Source organism: Mauremys reevesii, linkage group 4, assembly GCF_016161935.1.
Source record: "Mauremys reevesii isolate NIE-2019 linkage group 4, ASM1616193v1, whole genome shotgun sequence".
In the NCBI taxonomy this organism is placed as follows: Eukaryota; Metazoa; Chordata; order Testudines; family Geoemydidae; genus Mauremys; species Mauremys reevesii.
The window spans coordinates 73,311,378-73,333,978 of record NC_052626.1 but is presented as its reverse complement, the minus strand read 5'-3'; the positions used below and the strand labels follow the sequence as shown (position 1 = coordinate 73,333,978).

Here is a 22,601-nt window from a genome sequence, read left to right as displayed (position 1 = left end):
TTGGCAGGGACTGGGATGGGAGGAGGGGTGGCTCCCCCTGCTGAGGACTGAGGAACTGTGGGCTCTGTAAGCTGGTTCATTAGCCCTGGAACTTCTGTACGTGGAACTTTCAAACTGACCCAAGGTTAGTTCTGCACTAATAGAAACATTACTTCTTCAGGGGGTGCCGGAGACTGTCCTTGTAGAGTCTGGGGCTCAAATGGGAGTTGTGCCACAAATGAAATGTTTGTATTTTGATTCTGGGATTGCAAAATCACACTTCACCTCAGAATCATGCCCCAAAACCTGAACCTTATATTAAAAAGAAAAAAAGTTTCTAGTCCTCCTGGCTGCAAAGAAAACCTTGTAACTACAAACCTAGTGTACCTGATGCAGCAGCATCTGCCTTAGTTTGCAGCAAGCCTGAAACACCAGCTGCAAGAGGTATGAACTGCTCCTTCGTCTTAGTGGGGTGTTAACTCTGGTAATTTCATATTTAGGTTTCACAATTAACAGTGTTTAATTATTTAATTGCTGAACATAGTAGCAGAAATAGGCAAAGAATGTGCGTATCCCACAATTCCAGACTCCCTCCCCACATCCCCAAAGCCCTCTAGATAGCCGTTTAACTCTCCAACTCCTTGATTTCTGTAGTGCAGTTACATGCTAACACACACACCTGTGGCATGTCAAAACAGAAAGGCAGAGAGAGTAAAATAAATTGAATTCAATATTAAAACCACCACCACAAGGGACTGCTGCACTGATAGGATGAGTCATTTTCATGCTTAATTAAATAAAAACCTGCACTGTGGAACGTGCCTGGAGCTGCCACAGAATTCCCAGCATTTCCAGCCAAGGCCACAGAATGTAAGGAACTTGCTATAGAATCCAGGTTGTTTGCTGTGGAGTATGCGGCAGGGCCTTGGACGTTATGTTCTGTGGTAGCCTGCTGAGGGGAGGATAAAAAGGGGGTCAGTGGCAGTAGGGCAAGATGAGTGGCATCAGCACTGCAGAGTGGGAGGCTAGCTCAGTCTCTTCTCCTTGGCTGTGTCCACTGCTCTTTCCTGCCTGCTCAGTTACCTGGAGCTCTCCCCATGTGTCTGGCTCTGGCACGGCCAGTCTCATACCGTTTCCCTTTGGCTTACAGGTTACAGATGCTGGAGGCAATCTGCAAACACTGGGCAGGCCCCATCAGCCTGGCGCTGTACATGTCAGACGCAGAGGCCCAGCAGTTCCTGCGCTATGCCCAGGGCTCGGAGGTGTTGAGCAGCCGCAGGAATGTTGCCTACCACATTGTGTACAAGGAAGGGCAGTTCTACCCTGTCAACCTGCTGCGCAATGTTGCGCTGACCAATGCAGAAACACCCTATGTCTTCCTGACGGACATTGACTTCCTGCCCATGTATGGTCTCTACGATTACCTCAGGTGTGGCCCTCTCCGTCTAGCCCAAGCTAGTCATTCACCCCAAGGGGCCCAGGTGGGATGGTTCCCTCCAGGATGTTACCCAAGGTTCAGTCTGTGTCCCAAACAATGGGGCTCCCAGCCCTTCCCTCAGGAGGTGATTCCCCAGCCTGGGAGTTCTTGCTGTCAGGAAGTTTCTCATTCTGTAGGCGCAGGCTGAGCTTGAGCCCTCTGGGAGGGTCCCGCTGTCACATGGGAGAGAGAACCCTTGCTTGGGGAAGGAGATGCCCCTGTTGCACCACTGGTGGATGGGGGTGCTGCACCCTTTCCCTGCATGGTGGATCCCAAGGGCCTTTAGACTCTCCTCCCACCAACCTCACACTAAGAAAAGACAGGATCCTCTAGAGCCTGCTGATGCCCTCCCAGCATCTGCTAAGGGGGCCCAGGAACACAGCTGTGCGTAGGGCTCTTAGCTCCTAGTGGGTGGCCAGTGGTGTGCGTGGCAGTCACCTCTTGCTGGCTCCATGCCATCCTTGCAAGGCCTCACGCTCTCCCCTGCCCTGCTCCAGGAACTCCATCCGGCAGCTGGAGCTGCCCCAGAGGAAGGCAGCACTCATTGTGCCAGCATTTGAGACTCTGCGCTACCGTCTTGCCTTCCCCAAGTCCAAAGCGGAGCTGCTCTCCATGCTGGACATGGGCTCCCTCTACACCTTCAGGTAGGTGCTGGAGCCACTCTCATCCACGCCGCAGGGCCCAGGCCACAGGCTGCAGGAGGCTCCCTGGTCCCTCCCCATTCCTAGGGGCTGTGGTGCAACCCAGACCCAAGCACCTCTCGTGTCATCCCCCACCCTCAGTCTGTGCCTGTGTCTGGATCTCTGTTCTGAAGCTGCTGCCCCACAGGTAGTGAGAAGTGTGTGTCTCTCCCTGTAACCCCACGGTTCGCTGCGCCGCTGGTCTCCCCCAGTGTGTCACATTTATCTGGTGCTTCATTTCTCTCTCTGAAGGTACCATGTGTGGCCAAAGGGCCATGCCCCAACTGACTATGCCAAGTGGCGGACAGCCACGGTGCCGTACCGTGTGGAGTGGCACCCGGACTTTGAGCCTTACGTTGTAGTGAGGCGTGACTGCCCCCAGTATGACCAGAGATTCGTGGGCTTTGGTTGGAACAAGGTGTCCCATATCATGGAGCTTGATGCCCAGGTGAGTGAGGAGCCAGTGGAATTTCCTGCACCCAAACTCTGCTTTGTCCCTAGGGACCCCATACTGCTGCCTTGGGCAGGTGCCTTCTGGGTCCCTCCCAGCACAGTGCTTCCGCTGGACTAAGCTTTGCTGCCCCTGAGCAGGTGATCTGGCCCCCATGGGTGTGGGCAGAGCCCTGCTCTGTGCCTGCTTGCTGACCTCCTTCTTCTTCCCAGGAGTACGAGCTGCTGGTCCTTCCCAATGCCTTCATGATCCACATGCCTCACGCTCCCAGCTTTGACATCTCCAAGTTCCGCTTGAGCGCTGGCTACCGGGACTGCCTGCAGACGCTGCGGGAGGAGTTCCACCAGGACCTGTCGCGTAGGTATGGCGCCGCCGCACTCAAATACCTCACTGCCGAGAGGAGCCTGTGATGCCGAGGGACAGCGTGGTGGTGGGCTGGAGGGGGAAGGGCACAGACCACTTCCTTCCTACGCGGCTCACTGCCTGAAAGGGATCAAACCTGCAGCACAGTTTCCTCATCACAGGAACAGTAGATCCCACTAGGGATGGAAAGAATCAAGAGAAAGGAGCAGTTTAAGAACCAAGAGCCCCTAAGTGGCTGAGAGAGCAGAGCCTCAGGGCTGAGGGTTTCCTCACAGCAGCTGAAAGCCTCACCCAGAGACAGGACAACATTGCTAATCGCCCAGCAAGGGGGTTACCTGGAGCCTATTTCTTACTTCAAGGGCCAGGGTGGGATTGGTCCCCATCGTTCAGTTTCCAGAGCTTTGGCCACTGTGAATGACCCCACTGATGGGGCTCCCATGCAGTCCCCTGGGGCACTTGCCAGAAAGCTTTACCTGATGTTCTGCAAGATGCTCCCTTGCTTGGTTTCATCAGCTCCTCCCCTGTGCACCCTCTGGGCTTTGCCTCCTTCCAGGCCCTGCAGTTACTGCTGTCGGGTGTAACTTAGTTCTTAATTTCTTCTGATGAACCCCCCCGTTTGTGATTGTCTGAACTCTTTCCCTGTGCCTAGAGGGGACTGAAGCACCCCCATGTTTCCCCAAGGGGACCCTGACCTACAGAATTGGTCTCTTAGGGCATGCCTACACTGCTGTGAAACACGCACAGCTGGAGCGGGGTGCAGGGCTATAAAACTGCAGTGTAGACGTTGGGGGTCAGGCTGGAGCTGAGGCTCTGTGACCCTTCCTGCTTGTTTGCAGGTGGCTGTATGTGCACAAGTGTGCCCATCTTTTGCTGGCTGAGGGTCTGTACACAACACCTGCCAGATCCCTGCATAGGCACTGCCTCTGGCCAGCCTATACCATTAACCTTCATGGCCATCTTCCCCCAGAGGAGGGGAAGTCCTGTCCCTCTTCCCCATGCTGTCTGGATGGGATCTCAGGCTGCTGCTGCTTGGTGTCAGATCCCCGGATTCTCCCGCACGTGGCTAGTGAGGGTTGGTGCTGCAGGTCTGAGGCCCTAGTCAGCTGCTGGGGTTAACAGCAAGTTTGGTTCTGGTCCGTGCTTTGGAGCTGAGCGAGTATTGGATGTAGTGCCAAATTGTGGTGCCTGTTGTGATAAAACCATCCAGTCCCTGCCACTCTGGGAGTAGGTAAAATTGTCCCCTGGTAGCCACTACCTGCTCGGAGAAACCTCTCAGGGGGTCACTTCCAAGTCTCAGAAGGAAAGAGCCTGAATCTCAGTAATACTGACACTGACGATCAGGGACACAGTTGACATTGTAGCTGGAAGCCATGGTCAGAGCCTGTGCTGGGAGCAGCTTCGGCCAGGTGCTTTTCCACAGTCGTCACACACTGGAGCACAGAGGCACATTTGCTTTCCTCACTCTCTATTTAAGTTATTTAAGATGATTTCCTCACAGGGTGTAAATGATTAGGAGGGCCTGGGGTTTTTAGCCTTTCTCTTCCTTGCTGATGGTTCTGAAGTATCTTCAGGCCCATCATTGCTCGATTCTGCTCTTCACTTCCTGGCATTAATCTGAACCACAAGAGCCGCCACCGTGCTGGGAACAAAACATTCCGGCCAGGCCCAGGGGCCGTTGTCCTGCACTCTTTTTATGGAAAAGGCACAAGTGTCTCTGGTAATTTTTAATTAAAGCTTTTTAAAAAATTCTTTTTCAAACCCTTGGGGAGCCATGTGGTTATTTTGTCACATTCCGTCTGATGCTGGGGTTGGGCAGGGCTTATAGGCAGGTAGGAAATGAGGGCAAGGTCACTTCCCCAGGAGAGAGGGTTGTGTGAGGAGCTGATACTGCGTCACAAGCTTGTGGAGGGATGGCAAGTACAGTGTGGGGATTTAAAGGGTTGGGGGCAGCAGTGACAAGAAGCTGTAGAAATGTCAGCTCCACCGAGCAAGACAGAACTCATCCCCTACCCAGCACTGGACCCTTTGGCATTTACTAACACGAGGGAGATCAGTTCATTGTCTACCAAAGTGTTGTGGTGGTGGGTGGCTGCTGTTATGCTTTGGCTGAGAGTGCAGTTGTGCTCTTTCTAAGTGACAGTACAAAGGGCATTGCAGGATTCCATGGGGGCTGGCACTTGCTAACTTAAGGTCAAACAGCTAAAAACATGTATTGTTTTTTTCTGCCAGTGCTGAGCAAGTGTCCCGTCCCCCCCACCCCCCAAACAGTCAAGCTGGGCTCTTTCCATCTCACACATCATCCCCTTTAACAAACAAACATGCTACAGGGCAAATTCTGCCTTCTGTCACGTCTGTAGCCCTGTCGCCTTCCGCAAGTGCAACCAATCAGAACCTATTACCCAGTTCTATTGATGGTGCACAAGAGGGACTGGAGTGTACCTCTGGGTGCTGAGCTGGTGCTATGGGGCTAACAGCACTAAGACCATCTTTTAGTCCCTACAGGCAGTAGCTGTGACATTCAGAGGGAGGAGCTCTGAGGGGTAAGAGGGGCCCATTTGTACAGTTACATCAGACCAAACCCACACTTTGAGCCTATTTGTGAATTGGCTGGGAAGCTTTTCCTGTACTAACAAGAGTTCCTTCTTCCTGGCATCCTCACAACACAAGCTGAGACCAGCAGTAACCACCTGCCCATAGCAGCATGTGCCTAGACTGCAGCATAACTAAAATCAAGCTAATCTTGTTACCTAGCATCTGTGCTAGGAGAAATGGTGATGTTAGGTCAGGTTGAGCTAGCGCATGTTAGCTAAGCCTGCCTATACTCGACCACTTTTCTTAGGCCAGCTCTAGACTAGAAATTTTTGCTGGTATAATAAGGCCTGCTACAGGTGGGAGTGTTTTGGTGACATTTCTCTAGCCCCAAAAGCCCTAGTTGAGATGCAGTTTTATCCTGGCTTAAAAATGATAGCTTATTTTGTTTGGGGAGATGATTATACTGCCAGAAACACTTCTGCCAGCATAAGCTATGAGGGTTTACCATTACAGCTGTACCAGGAAATCTTTTCTAGTACAAACCTGGCCTTAGCCAAGCCCTACGCTGTGGCCAATGCTTTTAAAAAAAAGAGTTAAGAGCTACTGACCCAAAGTAAAATTGAGTCCAGGCTGAGTCCCCAGTACTCCTTCTGGGCATGTGATCTTGAGGGAACCGCTGACGTGTGCAGTGAACATCCTGCACCGTCGAAGCAGCAGGCGTTATGGCCCTGTGTTCTCACCCCTGAACACAAACTTAATGAACAAAATTGCAGCTTTGGTGCATAAGGGAGAGCTAGTGAAAGCAGAAATGAGTTCTGGCTGCAGATGCTAGTGGCCCTCTTGCCTTGTGGAAAATACAGCTGTTTGACAAAGCTACGCTTTCAACCTCGACCTGAACATGTTCACCCACTGATGGAAGTGAAGCCTGAGCTCCCAGTAGGCTGAGATTAGGTCTGGGCTTTGTATCACTTCGTTGGGAGCTGTTACAGTAGAAAGCTCTTCCAGGCCCAGGTGCTCCGTGTAGTGATGGGAAATGCTTCCCTCACCTGGTAAACATGGCTACAGAGACAAGAGATTTTATTGTGTTTTATTTAGTAAAATGTTAAAATAAATAAATACAAATTGATCAGATGCTCTGTATCCCTCTCCCGCTCCCTCCCCTCACTTTAATTTGCTAAAATCTAAACACAGTTGTACCAAAACTGAAACCACAAGGGACTTGAAGGCTACAGAGAGAAGGCAGCAAAGAGACTGCAATTCACTATTAGCATCAGGCTAAAAAAAATAGAGATATTTAAAAAAACCAAACCAGCTCACGAGTCAGTATTATTCTCAATATGCAATTCTGTGAAAACAAAGTGGTACCATTCAAAAAGGTATTTTACACCAAGGCCTGCAATGATACGGGATTCTCAGAAATGGGAGGGAGCACAAGAGACGCTGGGGCTGTCTGGCACAAATGATAAATGAGACAGAGGTGAGAAGAGGTTGGATGGTATTTGGATATTAAGGTTCTCTGTTCCTGTGCATGACTAAATATGTCACACATGGCTGTGGAAATCTATTCAACGAAAGACAAAACATGCTACTTTTCCTGGTAGTGCCCTGGAGCACCAAGGAAGTGCTGCTGCTCTTTTACATGCACTTGCAGTGAAGGTGCTAGTTTCAAGTGTAACCACTCAATCCTGCTACAGGTACATGGGATGTTGGGGCCACTGCCTTATTACAGAAATGAAGGACCCCTCAAAATCAGCTGCTTTCCTGTTTCTTTATCTAGAACCCAGTGCCCAAATTATTAGCCTCTTTGATCTTTTCCCCTTCTACAGCAACTTGGAATTAGCTCATAGGTAGATGTAACATAGCCAGGGGCTGAAGGCACAGGCAGGGAATGTGGGATCTGTTACTAAAGAGCATTTCAAGAAAGTCAGGTGAGTGGGAAAGGATAAGATGGCTCAGGTGACTGGAACTAAGATACAGCATCTTTCACCTCTAGCTCAATGGCTTCAAGATGAACCATGACAATGTTAAAGCTGGTCAGGGCCCATGAGTGAAATGAGTTACTGGGTCTAACTGCAGCTCCTAGCGAACCAGTATCTACATCACCAAGTCCATCACAATGTCATTGGCACTAATTTTACCTTTCATTAGCATATGCAGCCAAGGTCAAGGAGTGATTTGACCCCAGAAATAGTGTTTACACCTGGTCCCTGTCTGTAAAGGGTAAAAAGACATTGATAAAGAAGCATGTTTAAACATGATGTTAATTCCTCAGCCATGTGCTCCTTCATAACCCACTGTACTGCTCAGCACGGCCTAGTCCTTTTCCAAAGTCCTTGCCTGCGTCCTCCACTCCAGTCACTGTACAGCTAGAGCTTAGCTCAGCCACTCCTTCCTTTCACACCAGGGCTAACCCCCTCACCACTGACACTGACAGGTTTAATTTATTCCTTTAATTTTTGCAGTGAGATTAACTATCCTGTGTGAGGAATCTCACTGTAAAATCTTAAGAGGAGACAAGGCACTTGTAGCATTTATGGTGAGGTAAACTAGGTGAGATCAACCCTATACTCCCACTTGTAACTGACTCTGCCTAGGTTAGCTCCCTGTAAAACTACAGGTGCCCTGTCTTTCCTAGTTTCTTCCAGCATGACAACACACACATATTAGTTAGCCCATAGTACAAACATTTTTTTGTCAGTGAAGCTATAGCCTGAACGTGGGAGCTCAGAGCAGAGTCTCCAGCAGTGTATGGCTGGATGGGGCTGGTGGGTTCAGGCTGGGAAGCTGGCATTGTTCTTAGGAGATTATTTTTAAATCGCCCTAAGGAGCCCTGGCTGCCTGTCATGGGTGGTACTGGGAGTGACCCAGAGGCACAGTAAATTTTGAAAGGGAAAGGTCCGTGTTAAATTCTGCTCCAAGCCTGAGAGTCAGTCAACTATTTTCAACACACTGATCATTAAAATGAGGAAACATTTCAGAATTACAGACTAGCCCAGAGCAAGCAATAACATGCAGACTTCTGCTCTGTTCATCCATTACTGTTATATACCCATTCTCTCAGTGTCCAAAGAATGAGAAAAACAACACTTGGCCCTTATACAGCAAGTGTAGAATTACCACCCCTATTACTATTTAATAGAGGGGGAAACTGAGGCACAGATTTATTTATTTTTTCCCAAAAGTGGCAGCTGATTTTTTGAGTGCTCAACTTCAGACGCTTTCATTTTGATTTTCAGAGGTACTGAGCCCAGGCAGCTTCACTTGCTTTAACTGGAAGTGTGGGTGCTCAGTACAGTACTTCAGAAAAATCTGGCCCTTGCTCTTACACTAGCTACCCAAAAATCAGAGGCAACTGTTGAAAAATTTCCCCTAGAGACTTACCCAAGGCCACACAATAAACACATAGCAGAGCTGGGATTGTAACTCAGGAGTTACTCGGTCCTAGTCTTGTGCTCAATCCACTGCGCAACTCTGCTTGCTTAGTGAAAGTACAATTTCTCTCTTTTCTGGCTCAGAGGCACCAGCCAATTTCTTCATTTTTTCCAGCAACACGGCTAAAGGACGCTTTCTGAATGCCAGAGAACAAAGGAGTAGGAGTGGCTGTGTTTATGCTGCCTGCATTGTAAATAAAAGTAATTTCAAAAACTGAAAGTGGTAAAAACACTGCTAAAATGACAGGAGACTGGCATCAACCTAACAACCTGGACCAGTTAGCAGCCTTTTCTTGCCCTTTGTCCACTTAGACAGTGAGCACTTCTGGGCAGGGGGTCTCTGTTTCTGAAGCACTGCCACACATTTGGGCACTACAGAACTAGTAAAAATAGTAACAATGGAGCAATTGTTCCCTTACCTGTGCACTGAATTTGTGTGAGAAGTATCCCCAGTTTGGTACCAATGCACTGCTTCTTAACTTAGATCGATGCTCCAAGAGATTCTGGCAATGGGCCCACCCCTTGCTGCCGCTTCCCAAGACACTTGCCTTTTTGTCTTTTGAAGCGCTTGCCTAAATTAGGGAAATTCCTCTTTTGGAAAAATAATCAAACCAAGTCACAGGAGAGGTCAAGATAGGAAAAGAGAGTACCTGCCCCTCTGGGTCCTAGGGCCAGCCCCTTTACCTTCAACCCTATAACTGCAGCCCTACTCCGCTGGGATATTTTCTATGCTTTTACCTCCCCCCACCCCCGTGTCATTTCTCCTTTCCCTCCCATCTATTCTCCCTTCCCTCCCATCTATTCTCCCTTTCCTCTTCTGACCCTAGCTCTTCCCCTCTGTTCCTCCCCTTACTCTCTGTACCACACGTTGACTCTCAGGCCTTTACATGCCCCTGCTCTGAGAAAAAGGCTCCCTTTTGTTTCCACTGTGCCCATCCAGTGTTCCCCTCCAGAACAGGGAGGTGAGGAGAAGCACAGATGCTGGTCGAGGCAGGTCAGTAGCTCCTGTACATGGTGACAGTATGGCTGAGCATATGTGTCTTTAGGCTTATCATTCGCTGCACTGCTCAGAATCACAGGCTGTGTTTACACTAGCATTTTTTCCTCTAAAAATATCTTACTGTTGCTACCACTGCTCCAACTTCACCCATGAGAGCACTAGCATAGACCAGCTGCCTGTCATTTAACCTTAGCAGTGTAGGTTCAGGCAAGATAGCAGCTGGAAAACCAGAGGGTCAGCAGAACCTTGCCTACATTAGAGCTCCTGCTGTTGCTGCCTTTAGTGGAACTTCAGTGCTGGGGAAACATAGGGAAAAAGGCCTGTTGTTTTATTGATCTATTAATACCATGCACACCACTGCGATGTATAAATAATTATACTTTATTGTGTAAGTTCCAAATATGTGCTCATATATGCTCATCCTGGACACAAAAATACAGACAGTCCTTGTCCCAGTCTACAAGATGAAATGGGAAAGATGGGATACACTGGGTAGCCCACAGGAGGGAATGCCAGAGAAGGATTTATGAAGTATCATCACAGCCCTTCTTGTGGCTGTTATCAACGTAAACCTTTATATGAGGGATCTGAATGAAAAGAGGGTGGAAGCTTGGAGATATATAGGAGCAGGAGCTCCAGAGCTAATTCCTTGGGCACTTCCTGTTCTACGTCTGATGGCCAACAGCATGGATCTGAGGCAACATACTGCAGCTGCTCAGCCAAGGTGCATTTAGAGATTTAGCTGTCTGTTGCAGAGGCCTTAAGAGACATCGTGTCTTCTAAATAGAGAAGACTGCAGAGCCCGCTTCTGGCTGGTGATACAGCTTGTGAATGGCCTTGAGTGCGGCAGTTTGCTGATCAAGTGAGCCCAGGATTCCTTGATAATGCCAAGCAAGTCAGGTGCAGGGGAAAACATTTATCCTCTCTCTTTGGGTTTAAAAAGCCATCTATGCAAATCCTCTTCTGTACAGAAAAATCCAGGAGGAAGCAGTCTTGGCAGTAAGTCTTCTGTGACAACCTGGCAAGCCTGAACTTGCCCTGAATCCTCAGTGTTCAAGAAGTCCTTAAAGCCTGATTACCAGACTATAATTGCTATTGCCAGCAGGACAAGAGGAGGGGAAGAAGGGACTGAGGGAGCTTTATAGTGGATGTGGCTTGGGCATCCCTCTTTTGGGGGGAAGAAAGTAGTACGATTACTGGAGAAGTTCATAAGGGTAGGGGAGCAGTAGAGCTCATCGTGGCTGGGCTGCTGAGGGAGTATTTAGCATGTTCCCCATATGCATGTGTGAAGAGGCGGGAGGGAGAGCCAAGAGGCTGGTGGTAAAATTATTTATGGTGCAGGAACACCTTGGAACCGCTGCTCTTGAGGCGCCTCTTGCTATGGTGGAGCATGGAGAAGAGGCTCTAACTGTAGCTGAGGCATGCTGGATTTCTTAGTAAACCACATGTAGTGCCAAGGATTGAGTCTCATCAAACTAGCCCTGGTCTGGGTCCTGGAAGGTGGCCAAAGGAGAGTTGGACCCACTGCTCACCTCAGACCCTATGTCAGCCATAATTCTTGTCTGTGCCCTGAGCGGGGATGGGGATAGACCTGAAGTACTTAGGGGCAGGTGCCACAAAACATCCTACCCTATGCCTGGTCATGTCATCACTACTCTTCTGTGCTTTGAGAAGGCTGGACCAGGGAAGCCTCCCGCAAAAAGAGTTTAGGTTTTGACATCTGAATATTCCATTTTTTAAAAATAGGTTTAATTTTCACACTGTATTAAGCTGGTGCTGAGAGAACAAGTCAAACATGGCTCAGCCTTGCTGGGGGGTACACCTGAAGTGCAAATTCATTGATGACGTTTTGCTACATCTGTATTATAAGGACACCTCCATTTATTCCACGTACCTCAGGCAGCCACAGGAGGAGGATTTCACTCTGGGCTTTGTGAATGCTGGCCAGGCTCAGAGTACAAGGGCTGGGCCTGGGACAGTCCCTGGAAGAAGCTGATCTGAAGTTGAGGCCAGGATTAATGTTCATATCTCCAGGCAGCTTGGATATGGATTTGCTTTCTGAAGCCTTGTCATACTGTCAATAAAATACATCACTGACTTCCTGTCAACAACTAATCTAACAGATCTGCCCACAAAATCTCCACAACCATTTAACTCTAGGTAGGCAGATGTAAATTATCATAATTACCAATAGAGTCATGTTTACAACTAAGAGCGAATAAGATTCTTGTGTTGCTCATGTAACAGATCCTGTTAACCAGGATTCCTCAGGTGCAAAGCATTTTATCTTACCACTGATAATTACCTGCCAGTGATGCACTCACAGAACCATTAAGTCTCCTACACTGTCCACCAATAAAGCATACCAGCACTACTTTGTGACTGGCTGTTTTGTACAGCACTTCTGGCTCTAAACAAATAACAACCCATCATCATACTAAGTATTCTGTCAAGGCTGTGTGATATCCCACAAATGCACCTTCCAGACTTTTTAAGAACAGATTGCAAGGATAAGAGAAAAGCTGTTTCTAAAATTAACTTGATCTTTTTCTGAGCAGTGAGAGAGGCAGCATGACTTAGTGAACTGAGCATTGGGCTGGGAGCTGGAGATGCATCTGATACCGACTCCCTTTGTGGCACCACTTTAGCTCCCTGCCTCAGTTTCCCCATCTTTAAAATGGGAATAAGAAGTCACCTACTCCTAGCAGTGATATAAGGATTAGCTAAATGTCCGTATGCTGCTTAGGAAATACAAAATACTATGTATTATTATATGTAGCTTTCCATATGGCCTCAGTTCAGAGAAATGTAGAATTGGAGAGGTTTCAACACCATCAGACCATACCAAATATGACAGGAAAGAAATGGCAGCAGATATTAGTGCAAGCTAAAAGCTAACTACCAAACAGTTGTAATTTCTGCATTGTTTGGGACTCCTTTGAGCAGCTATATATTATATATATATAATTTTCTATTTAGTAAATGTCAATTCCCTCACTGCCCAATGTTTCCAGCTGGACAGTAGTGGCTCCTGTTTACTTAATGTCTGTGCAGCAGCAGCATTACTAATATCAGCACAGCTCTTGGAATGGTACTTGCCTATTAACTGATGTTGCTGCAGAGCCAATAGGGGAAGCATACCAAAAAGGATCAGAGAGAAGGAAACAATCTACCAGAGACAAAAACTCTATCCTAAGACCATTTCTCTACCAGGTCACAGTGGAGCTGACGGTAGGCTTTCGTAGTCTGGAGAATTTTTTCTAACAAAAACTTTAACATGGGTAGAAATTAGACTTAAATAAACTGACGTATCTCTTCAGAGCCTAGAGACAAGCCGACACCTTCTGAAAGGGGCAGTGGGTGTGTGTCACAGGGATGGAATGAAAAGGGCAAGGTATTAACAGCTCCTGGGTGCTGCACTGCCTTTCAAAACAAGTAAGACCATCACTGAATTCCAACCTCAGCCCCTGCCAGTAACAGGCGGAGGAGAAATCAAACCAGTTCTCAGCCTTCAAATGCACTGCGACCCCCAATGGCACATTGCTCCAAACAGGACTGTGAAGATAACACTGGGGAATCACAGGAACATGGGAATTGCCATGCCAGGTAGGACTGGGGGTCCATCTAATCCAGTAGCCTGTCTCTGATATAGTATCTTCAGAGAGAGGTGCAAGAAACCTCTCTGTAGTGGCTGGCTTATGCCCTAAAGCAAGAAGGCTTATATCCCTAGTTTATTTGTCTCTCATTATCCCTATAAATACTGGATCCTTTTAAAAATCCTACTAAGCAATTGGCCCCAATGATACCTCGTGGCAATGAGTTACTCAGGTTAATTGTGTGTTGTTAAAAAAAAATAGTATTTCCTTTGATCAGTTTTAAATATGTTTCAAGGGCTGCGTTCCTGCTTTGCCACTCTTGCTAACTGATCTTTGCTGCTTAACTGGCTTCAGAACAGAACAAAGATATCTGAAGATAACATCTAGTTTATTATAGGGCAAGCTGAAAAGAGCACACAAGAATTCTTCCTCCAAATCTACTGACAAATGTAAGAACTGAGGATCAACTCCTGGGCTCAGAGCTGAAAAAAGTGTGTGTTCACTTCACTGGAGAAGGGGAAGTGTCCTTGAGGAACAAAGTGCTAGCGAAAACAGACACTAAAGGAGAGTGAAGGAAACAGCGCCAAGAATCTCCAAAAAGCATATGCAGCTGTGGCTGCAGTGAGATTCTCAGGCTATGCCAAGGTCAGGGTATTCACTCTGCTTTGCCCAGAACATAGTAGGCAAAATGCAAATCTTTTCAGTGTTGCATTGCCACCACCAGAGCAGGTCTACCTGGCTATTAAAACACACGCACCACTCACCACCACACAAGGAGCTCTGCCTGAGTCCCTCTGCATAGTATGCCAAACATTGCTCCCACTGAAGCCAGAGGGAGTTTGGCCATTGATTTAAATGAGAACAGGCCTTGGCCCAATGTATTCATATGCATTAGCAGAACTGATAGCACTGCATGTCCAGCACTCTTAACTGACACAAACAATCCCTATAACAATGGAACTCACAAGACATGCTCTGCTACCCTCTGTCACACTATAACATGAAAGAGATGGATTTTTGAAATAAGTTGATATGACAAAAGGAGATTTCAGGTGTAACAAATCCACTGTCTTTCATCCCAATTAATTCTACACCTGTGCTCTAATCAGTCCATATTTAAATATTACAAAAGCATAAAGGCTTTAACAATCAAGCTGCCAGTGCTCTTTTCTGGGCTACTAACACACAAAAGAATGGGGAGATGTGATAAAAGGAGAGACAACACAGAGAGCTCCTACCGATGGAGAGTGAGTTGCAGCACTTAGAATTCAGCCAGTGGCATGTATGATATAACCTACGGAAACCTGCCCCATGGGATTTTAAAACACAAACACAGCAGAATGTCATCATAATAGGCAAAGTCTGTGTCAAAAAATTCTAAGCACACAGCATTTTCTCCAGTTCTGACACCTTTTTAATAGAAATCACTTGTTTAGGAAACAAATAGCACTTTTATAATTTTTACAATGTTTCTTACCTTGATCTTATTTTAAGTAACACTAGGAAGACCTCAATATCTTTTATTTTCCTTTTTAATTTTAAAAAAGTTGTTTTTTTCCCCAGATACAAAGATTTTGCCCTTGCATAAAAAAACAGTGCCCAAAACGATGACACAAGGACTCACAAAGACTCACTGTATCTCACTGACACTATTACTTCTAATCTATACCATGCAAGGTCCCATCTACCTCTTTAATTAGACGGTCAGCCTGAATAACAGCTTTTCTATTCCTTATTTATTTTTTGTTACCAAAAGAAAGAGAGGAAATGAAAGAAAAGGACATTTCTCTGTTCAGTTCACACATCTGGGTCATGTGCTGCTTTGTTCAGGATATTTTTGTTGTTTTATAAATATAGAAAAGGGTTGGAACCTCGTTTTCAAGTAAAGTCATTGATGCACATTTTCCCTTGACACCCCCTTTCAATGCTTCAACTCAACCATTTTGGTCCCCTCTTCTCTCTCTCCCAACAAAGGCTTCCTGGATCAACTTGAAGATCCAAACCAATCCAATTCTCCAGTGCATTTCATTTGTCTAGTGTGAAGAAACAGGGTTAACCCAAAGCTGCCAGGACAGAAAATCCCCAGCCTGCACATGTGCTCGTTACTCAGTGAAAAATCCATCCCCATTTTGTTTTGTACATCTCCTGTCTAAACAATAGTAAATACTGCTTATTTGATAGACTTGTCCCCTCTGGGCACTGGGATTTGTTAATTTATACTTCTGTTTTTTTGGTTTAATAGTACTGAGAGTTTAGAAACAGGAAAAGCCCACAGGCTCTTTGGACTTATTTTTTCCCTAGCTAAACAAACTGTTCTGCAAATAAGGATTTGAAACCTGCTCTCCTCCCTCATCCCTGCTCCTCACCCCAAACAAAAATAAAACAAACCTATAGTGGCTGTGGAGGCTGCTGCAGGCACACACTGGTGTAAAATATAGAGAGAGTAAATATATTATTTCACTTGGCATGGTGCTGGCAAAGAACCCCCAGCTGGCACTATTCATGTAACATGATCCAAACTTTGCATGTACACACAGAATAAGAAGGATCAATTGGCAAACTCCGGTGCCGCCTGGCACAAGCATCTTCACGCTCTCTCTGGAACCAAAGAACTAAAGAATTCTGCACTTTCCAGAAGAAATCCGGTTTTGCTTTTCTAGAGTTTCATTATTTCGCTGCTCCTCCTCGCCGCCACCTCCCTTGGCTCCTTCTTACTCCACTGTGTTATTTAGTCTCATCACCTTTGTTACAGTTCACCATGCAGCCCTGGGAAGGGACTGGGGCTGGGGTGGAGACGGCAGCATTAGCATTGTTAGTTGTGTCCATGCCATTAGAGATGGCTACTGAATTGACCTCAGAGTTTATGGATTTTGAAAGGTCAATGCCTTGGATGAGGCGGACCAGCTGTTTTACCTTCTCCAAGGAGCTGTGCATCTCCTTCTGTTTTGCCAGAATGGTATTCTTCATTTCCATACATTTCTGCAGCAAATTAGAACAAAAAAAGCTCAACCATTACACCCATAAGGATAATTAGCAAAATGGAAGAGGGCAAGGAATTTGGATGTTCATCAACCCAGGTATAGGCATCTAGCAAGGAGGAGAGTTCCAGAAACGGTTGCACCTGGAAGTTCACTTTCCCAGCTTGGAGGAAGACAAACCTCAAAGCTGCACACACAAATTAATTAATATTTACAGACAGATCAGTTAAATTGCCAGCAGGTAACTACCACCTGCTCTGCCCCCATTTATGTCATTTCCCTTACAGATTAGGAAATCACCAGAGATGCGCCATCCTATTGTGTTTCTTCTGGAGGAAAATATGGGGTTAATGTCCAGCTGAAACTAGCAAGTTTTGATAATTTTCTATTAGTATTGCATTTCTGAAATTCCTCCAACTCAGATCTGCAAAGGCAGGCTTACTGTAAGAGATGACTTTGTTGAGAGCATGTAGGTCCTGCTAATGGGATAGAGCCTTGCTTTCACATACAGTTTTGCCTATTTTAGCAGAAACATCATTCCCGCCCCATAAATAAAAAGGGGGACTTGAAGAGAAAGATGCAGTGCCCTCTTCACTTAAAAATCTTATTTTGTGGCCATTTTTTTCTTGCATGTTACAAAAAAAATCAAGAAGCTCTAACAACAGGCAAGGCAAATTAACTTAACGACTTGATGTCAGGAGTCCATGGTTGAAACTCACTAAAAGAAAAAGGAGAAGGCAGCCAATACCTTCTCTATGGATGTGGTTCAATTTAATGATGTATAAACCATATAGGCCCCAACAGATGTCCTGCAGAAAGATGGTATCTTTTTTAAAAAATTTTTGAAGCCTTTTGTCTACACTGATCTTCAAACCCCCCTGGTCTGAGTCCAACTTTTAACATATATATGACAGCAGCAGAAAAACCACCACCACAACTGGAACTAATTGGCTCCATGTTGGCAGTTTGAGTTAAGAGGTAAATAATGAGTGGTCCATGGAGAGTGGACTGCCCTCTTCACCTATAGATAGTTCTTCTAGGTGAGGGCTGAAGCATGTCAGTGAGTGGGTGCTGCCCATGTACGTCACTTGAGAACACATGCATTATTGCTTGCCAGGTCAGCTCAGCCTAGCCTTCTGGTGATAAAGAGAACATTCTAGTTCCCAAAGCTGTTAATCCAGCACCTTTCACCACTATGATTTTTACTTTCTTAAAAGGATATATGTAGCCTTTTCATATATATTATTTATCTGAGTTATTCTACTATGTTCAGCATTAGGTATCTTTGGACATTAGACACCTTATAAATATTTTTTTAAATAGAAAAAAAATATATCCCAAAGTATGTGAGGGTGAGTACAGTGAAATTGAAAAGACAGTTACCTTTCCGTAACTGGTGTTCTTCGAGATGTGTTGCTCATGTCTATTCCACAATAGGTGTGTGTGCTCCCCATGTGCACCAGTGCCGTAAGTTTTTCCCCTAGCAGTACCCATAGGGGAGTGCCCCAGCGACCCCTGGAGTGGCACCTCCATGGTGCAGTATAAGGGGCGCTGTGCGCTTCCCCCACCCTCAGTTCCTTCTTGCCAGACAACTCCGACAGAGGGGAAGGAGGGCGGGATGTGGAATAGACACGAGCAACACATCTCAGAGAACACCAGTTATGGGAAAGGTAACTGTCTTTTCTTCTTCACATGATTGCTCATGTGTATTCCACAATAGGTGATTCCAAGCTATATCTGTTGGAGGTGGGTAGGAGTTCACAAATTCTCGGGACAGAGCACAGCCCTGCTGAACCCAGCGTCATCCCTGGTCTGGGAGACGATCGCATAGTGTGAGGTGAATGTGTGAACTGAAGACCATGTAGCAGCCCTACAAATGTCCTGAATGGGGACATGGGCCGAGGCGGCAGCCGACGAGGCCTGTGCCTGAGTCGACTGCACATTCGCAATTGGTGGTGGAGGGATTCCCACCAGATCATAACAGGTACGGATGCACGAGGTGATCCAGTTGGAGAGCCGCTGAGTGGAGATCGGCCGACATATCACGCGCTAGGCCGAGGCAATGAACAGTTGCGAGAACTTTCTGAATGGTTTCGTCCACTCCAGGTAGAAAGCCAGAGCCCGTCTCACATCCAGCCTGTGGAGGCAGCGCTCCTCACTGATGCATGGGGTTTGGGGCAGAAAAATGTCCTGAGCCATGTGATAGGCGGAGACCACCTTTGGGAGGAAAGAAGGGTGTGGGCGGAGCTGGACCTTATCTTTATGAAACATTGTATACAGGGGCTTGGAGGTCAGGGCCCTGAGCGCCGAGACCTGCCTAGCCGATGTGATCGTAACCAGGAAGGCCACCTTCCAAAAGAGGTGTGACCAGAAGCACATGGCTAGCAGCTCAAACAGAGACGGACCAACACCAGGTTTAGGTCCCACTGCGGGACAGGGGGCCTAACATATGGGAAGAGGCGATCTAACCCCTTAAGGAATCGGACAGTCATAGCATGGGAAAATACCGTGTCGCCCTGCACCGGCGGATGGAAGGCCAATATGGTCGCCAGGTGCACCTTGACTGACAAGGGCGCCAGGCCCTGGGCTCTAAGGTGAAGGAGGTAGTCCAGACTAAGCTGGATTGGAATGGCCACTGGGGAAACACCCCACTCACCGCCCATCTGGAAAACCGAGACCACTTTGCCAAGTAGGCTCAGCATGTGGAGGGCAGCCTGCTTTCTAGGAGGATGCGCTGAACCCCTTCCAAGCACATCCTTTCCTCTCGACCTAACCATTGAGCACCCACGCCATGAGGTAGATTGCCGCTAGGCTTGGGTGGAGGAGGTGACCCTGGTCCTGGGAGAGCAGGTCTGGGCGGGACAGCAATGGCTACTGCGGGGCGACCACCAGGCCTGTGAGGGTCCCGTACCAATGCTGCCTGGGCCATCCCAGGGCAATCAGAAGGACCCTTGCCTTGTCTGTCTTTATCTTTTCCAGGACCTTGCCGATCAGCGGGAATGGGGGAAAGGCATAGAGAAACTGGCCTGACCAGGACAGGAGGATGGCATCTGAGATAGCACCCCATCCCCTGGCCCCGGGGCAGAACCGGGGACAGTGACGGTTCTGCCGAGTTGCGAACAGGTCCACCTGGGGAGTTCCCCACACTTGGAAAAGTCTATGAACCACCTCTGGGTGGAAAGACCACTCGTGCTGAGAGAAGAAGTCCCTGCTCAAGCGATCTGCCCGCGCATTCTGGGCGCTCTGCAGATGGAAGGCCTGTAGGCAGATGTCGTGGGCTATACAAAAATCCCACAGCCTGAGGGCTTCGCGGAAGAGGGCAGAGGATCGGGCCCCGCCTTGCTTGTTGATGTAGAACATTGAGGCCATGTTGTCCGTGGGGACCCTGACCACCCAGCCCTCCAGGTGTGAGCGGAAGGCCATGCACGCCAGCCATACCACCCTGAGCTCCTTGACGTTTATGTGGAGGGTCAGATTCTGAGCCGACCATAGGCCTTGCGTCTGAATGTTCCCCACATGGGCCCCCCATCCCAGGCCCGACGTATTGGACACCAGCTCCAGCGACGGGGGGCCTGCCCCTGAATGGGACCCCTTGGAGCATGTTTCTCGGGGAGGACCACCACTGTAGGGAGGTGATCACTGGCTTGGGTACCATGAGGACTTTGTCCATCCCGTCCCTGGCCTGGGAGAACTCCGAGGCCAATCAGAGCTGGAGGGGCCACGTCCTGAGTCTGGCGAGAAGGACCACATACGTGTACTCCGACACGTGACCCAAGAGCTGGAGGCACGCTCTGGCTGTTGTCACCAGAAACCTTGTGACTGTGTCGATGAGCCCCTTCAGGGTCTTGAACCTGTCTGGTGAGAGGGAGGCTCTGGCCGATGATGCGTCCAGGACCGCCGCAATAAACTCTATGCGTTGAACCAGGACTAACGTGGACTTGGTGTTGTTTACCAACAGGCCCAAAATGGTGCATGTGAAAAGAAGCACCACATGATCCCACGCCTGCAACCGGGAGCTGTCCTTGACCAACCAGTCATCCAGATAGGGGAAGATCTGGACCCCTCGGCACCTGAGGTAGGCCGCCCCCACTGACATACATTTCGTGAATACCCTGGGGGCAGTGAATTGGCCAAATGGGAGGACCATAAATTGATAGTGTTCCTGCCCCACCGTGAAACGGAGGAAGCATCTGTGCCCCTCAAATATATGAATGTGGAAGTACGCGTCCTACAGATTGAGGGCAGCGTACCAGTCCCCGGGAGCCAGGGAGGGGATGATGGAGGCCAGGGAGACCATGCGGAACTTGAGCTTCACCATGTATTGGTTCAGGCCTCGCAGATCCAAGATGGGCCTGAGCCTCTCTTTGGCCTTCGGGATAAGGAAATAGTGGGAGTAGTACCCCTTGCCTTTGAACTCCCCAGGTACCACTTCCATTGCTCCTAGGCCCAGGAGCCGCCCCACCTCCTGCTCGAGCCGAGCCTTGTGCGAGAGGTCCCCCAGGAGGGACAGGGGTGGGGGCTGGTTGGGAGGGGAGGAAATAAACTGGAGGGTGTAGCACCGGGAGATGGTGTTGAGGACCCATCGATCCGAGGTCAGCTGCGACCACTCCGGGAGGAAAGCACACAACCGATTGGAGAAGGGAAGCTTTATTGAGGGTGGATCCCTGATGAGAACTGGCAGGGCACCCCCGGGCATCCCGTCAAAATCACCTTTTTCCCATTTGCTTGCCCTTGGAGGATCCAGGCTGGGGGCCAGAGCGAGACTGCCTCTGTGGGCACCTCTTATAGTCCCGTGACTTCTTATAAGCGATCTCATATTTTGGGTGGGTGGCCTGAGCGGGAGTCTGCTGTGGCTTGAACTTAGGTTTAGCCAGAGCCGGAACAGAGAGATCCAGAGTCTGGAGAGTCGTACAGGAGTCTTTCAAGCCATGCAGCTTTGTATCCGTTTGTTCCACAAACGGAGCTTTGCTGTCAAACAGGAGGTCCTGCAGGGAGGTCTGCACCTTGCTGACAACCCAGAGAGCAGGAGCCATGACGCCCTTCTCATGGACACTGCAGAGGCCATGGACCACGCAGCCGTTACTGCTGCATCCGAAGCTGCCTGCAGGGTTGCCCTGGCAGCCGCTGTACCCTCCTCCACCAGCGCTTTGAACTCCTTCCTGTCACGCTCCTGGAGGGAGTCCTCGAACTTGGGCAGGGAGCCCCACAGCTTGAACTCATACTGGCCCAGGAGAGCCTGGTGGTTCACCATCCGTAACTGGAAGCTCGAGGACGAATAAAATTTTCTTCCAAAAGAGTCCAGCCTCCGCGAATCTTTATTTTTCAGGGTAGGGGCTGGCTGGCCCTGCCGTTCTTGTGGTTGACCGACTTGATCACCAGGGAGTTAGGAGCAGGGTGGGTGTATAAATATTCATGCCCCTTGGCGGGTACAAAATACTTGCGTTCCGCTCTTTTAGAGATGGGGGCCAATGAGGCCAGAGTTTGCCACAGGGCATTTGAAATTTTAGCCACTCCTTCCTGGAGAGGCAAGGCCACCCTGCCCGGTGCTGAGGAGGACAGCACATTAAACAGGGAGTCCGAGGGCTCTTTCATCTCCGCTGACGACTCCATCAGGATAGCCTGGAGCCTAATGTCCTTTTCTCTCTTGGTCTGAGGCTTAAACGACTTGCAAATCTTGCAGCGATTGCTGAGATGGGTTTCCCCCAAACAGCGTAGACAGTCCCCATGCAGATCACTCAGTGGCACAGATCACCTTCAAGTGTTGCACGACTTAAAACCCGGGGCACAAGGCATGCCCCGGCCCGGGCGCTCCAGCTAAACTAAACAACTAACTAACTACAGGTACCATACACTGAATGAACAAGCAGTTTCGGGGACGAGCTATAGGAAAGCTGGAGAAGAGCAGTTCCGAAGCACCTTCACTGGCAAGGTGCTTCGGCACAGTGAAGAAAGAACTGAGGGTGGGGGAAGCGCGCAGCGCCCCTTATACTGTGCTATTGAGGTGCCACTCCAGGAGTCGCTGGAGCGTTCCCCTACAGGTACTGCTAGGGGAAAAACTTCCGACACAAGTGCACGTGGCGAGCACGCACACCTATTGTGGAATACACATGAGCA

At 48.5% G+C, this 22,601-nt stretch overlaps 2 protein-coding genes across 15 annotated transcripts in view; one reads left to right on the top strand and one right to left on the bottom strand.

Annotated features, from left to right (window-relative positions):
• LARGE2 (LARGE xylosyl- and glucuronyltransferase 2) overlaps positions 1–4,754 on the top strand; it is a 52,683-nt gene extending 47,929 nt beyond the window's left edge. For all 7 annotated transcript variants that reach the window (XM_039534708.1, XM_039534707.1, XM_039534711.1 and 4 more), the window contains 4 exons: positions 1,130–1,408; positions 1,954–2,100; positions 2,389–2,584; positions 2,800–4,754. In XM_039534708.1, the coding sequence (XP_039390642.1) occupies positions 1,130–1,408; positions 1,954–2,100; positions 2,389–2,584; positions 2,800–2,997 (820 nt within the window). In that variant the 3' untranslated portion in view covers positions 2,998–4,754. The remainder of the gene's footprint in view (positions 1–1,129; positions 1,409–1,953; positions 2,101–2,388; positions 2,585–2,799) is intronic.
• A 10,146-nt stretch (positions 4,755–14,900) lies between these two features.
• The window catches only part of PHF21A (PHD finger protein 21A), a 280,009-nt gene continuing 272,308 nt past the window's right edge, over positions 14,901–22,601 (bottom strand). For all 8 annotated transcript variants that reach the window (XM_039534728.1, XM_039534726.1, XM_039534729.1 and 5 more), the window contains one exon: positions 14,901–16,488. In XM_039534728.1, the coding sequence (XP_039390662.1) occupies positions 16,234–16,488 (255 nt within the window). In that variant the 3' untranslated portion in view covers positions 14,901–16,233. The remainder of the gene's footprint in view (positions 16,489–22,601) is intronic.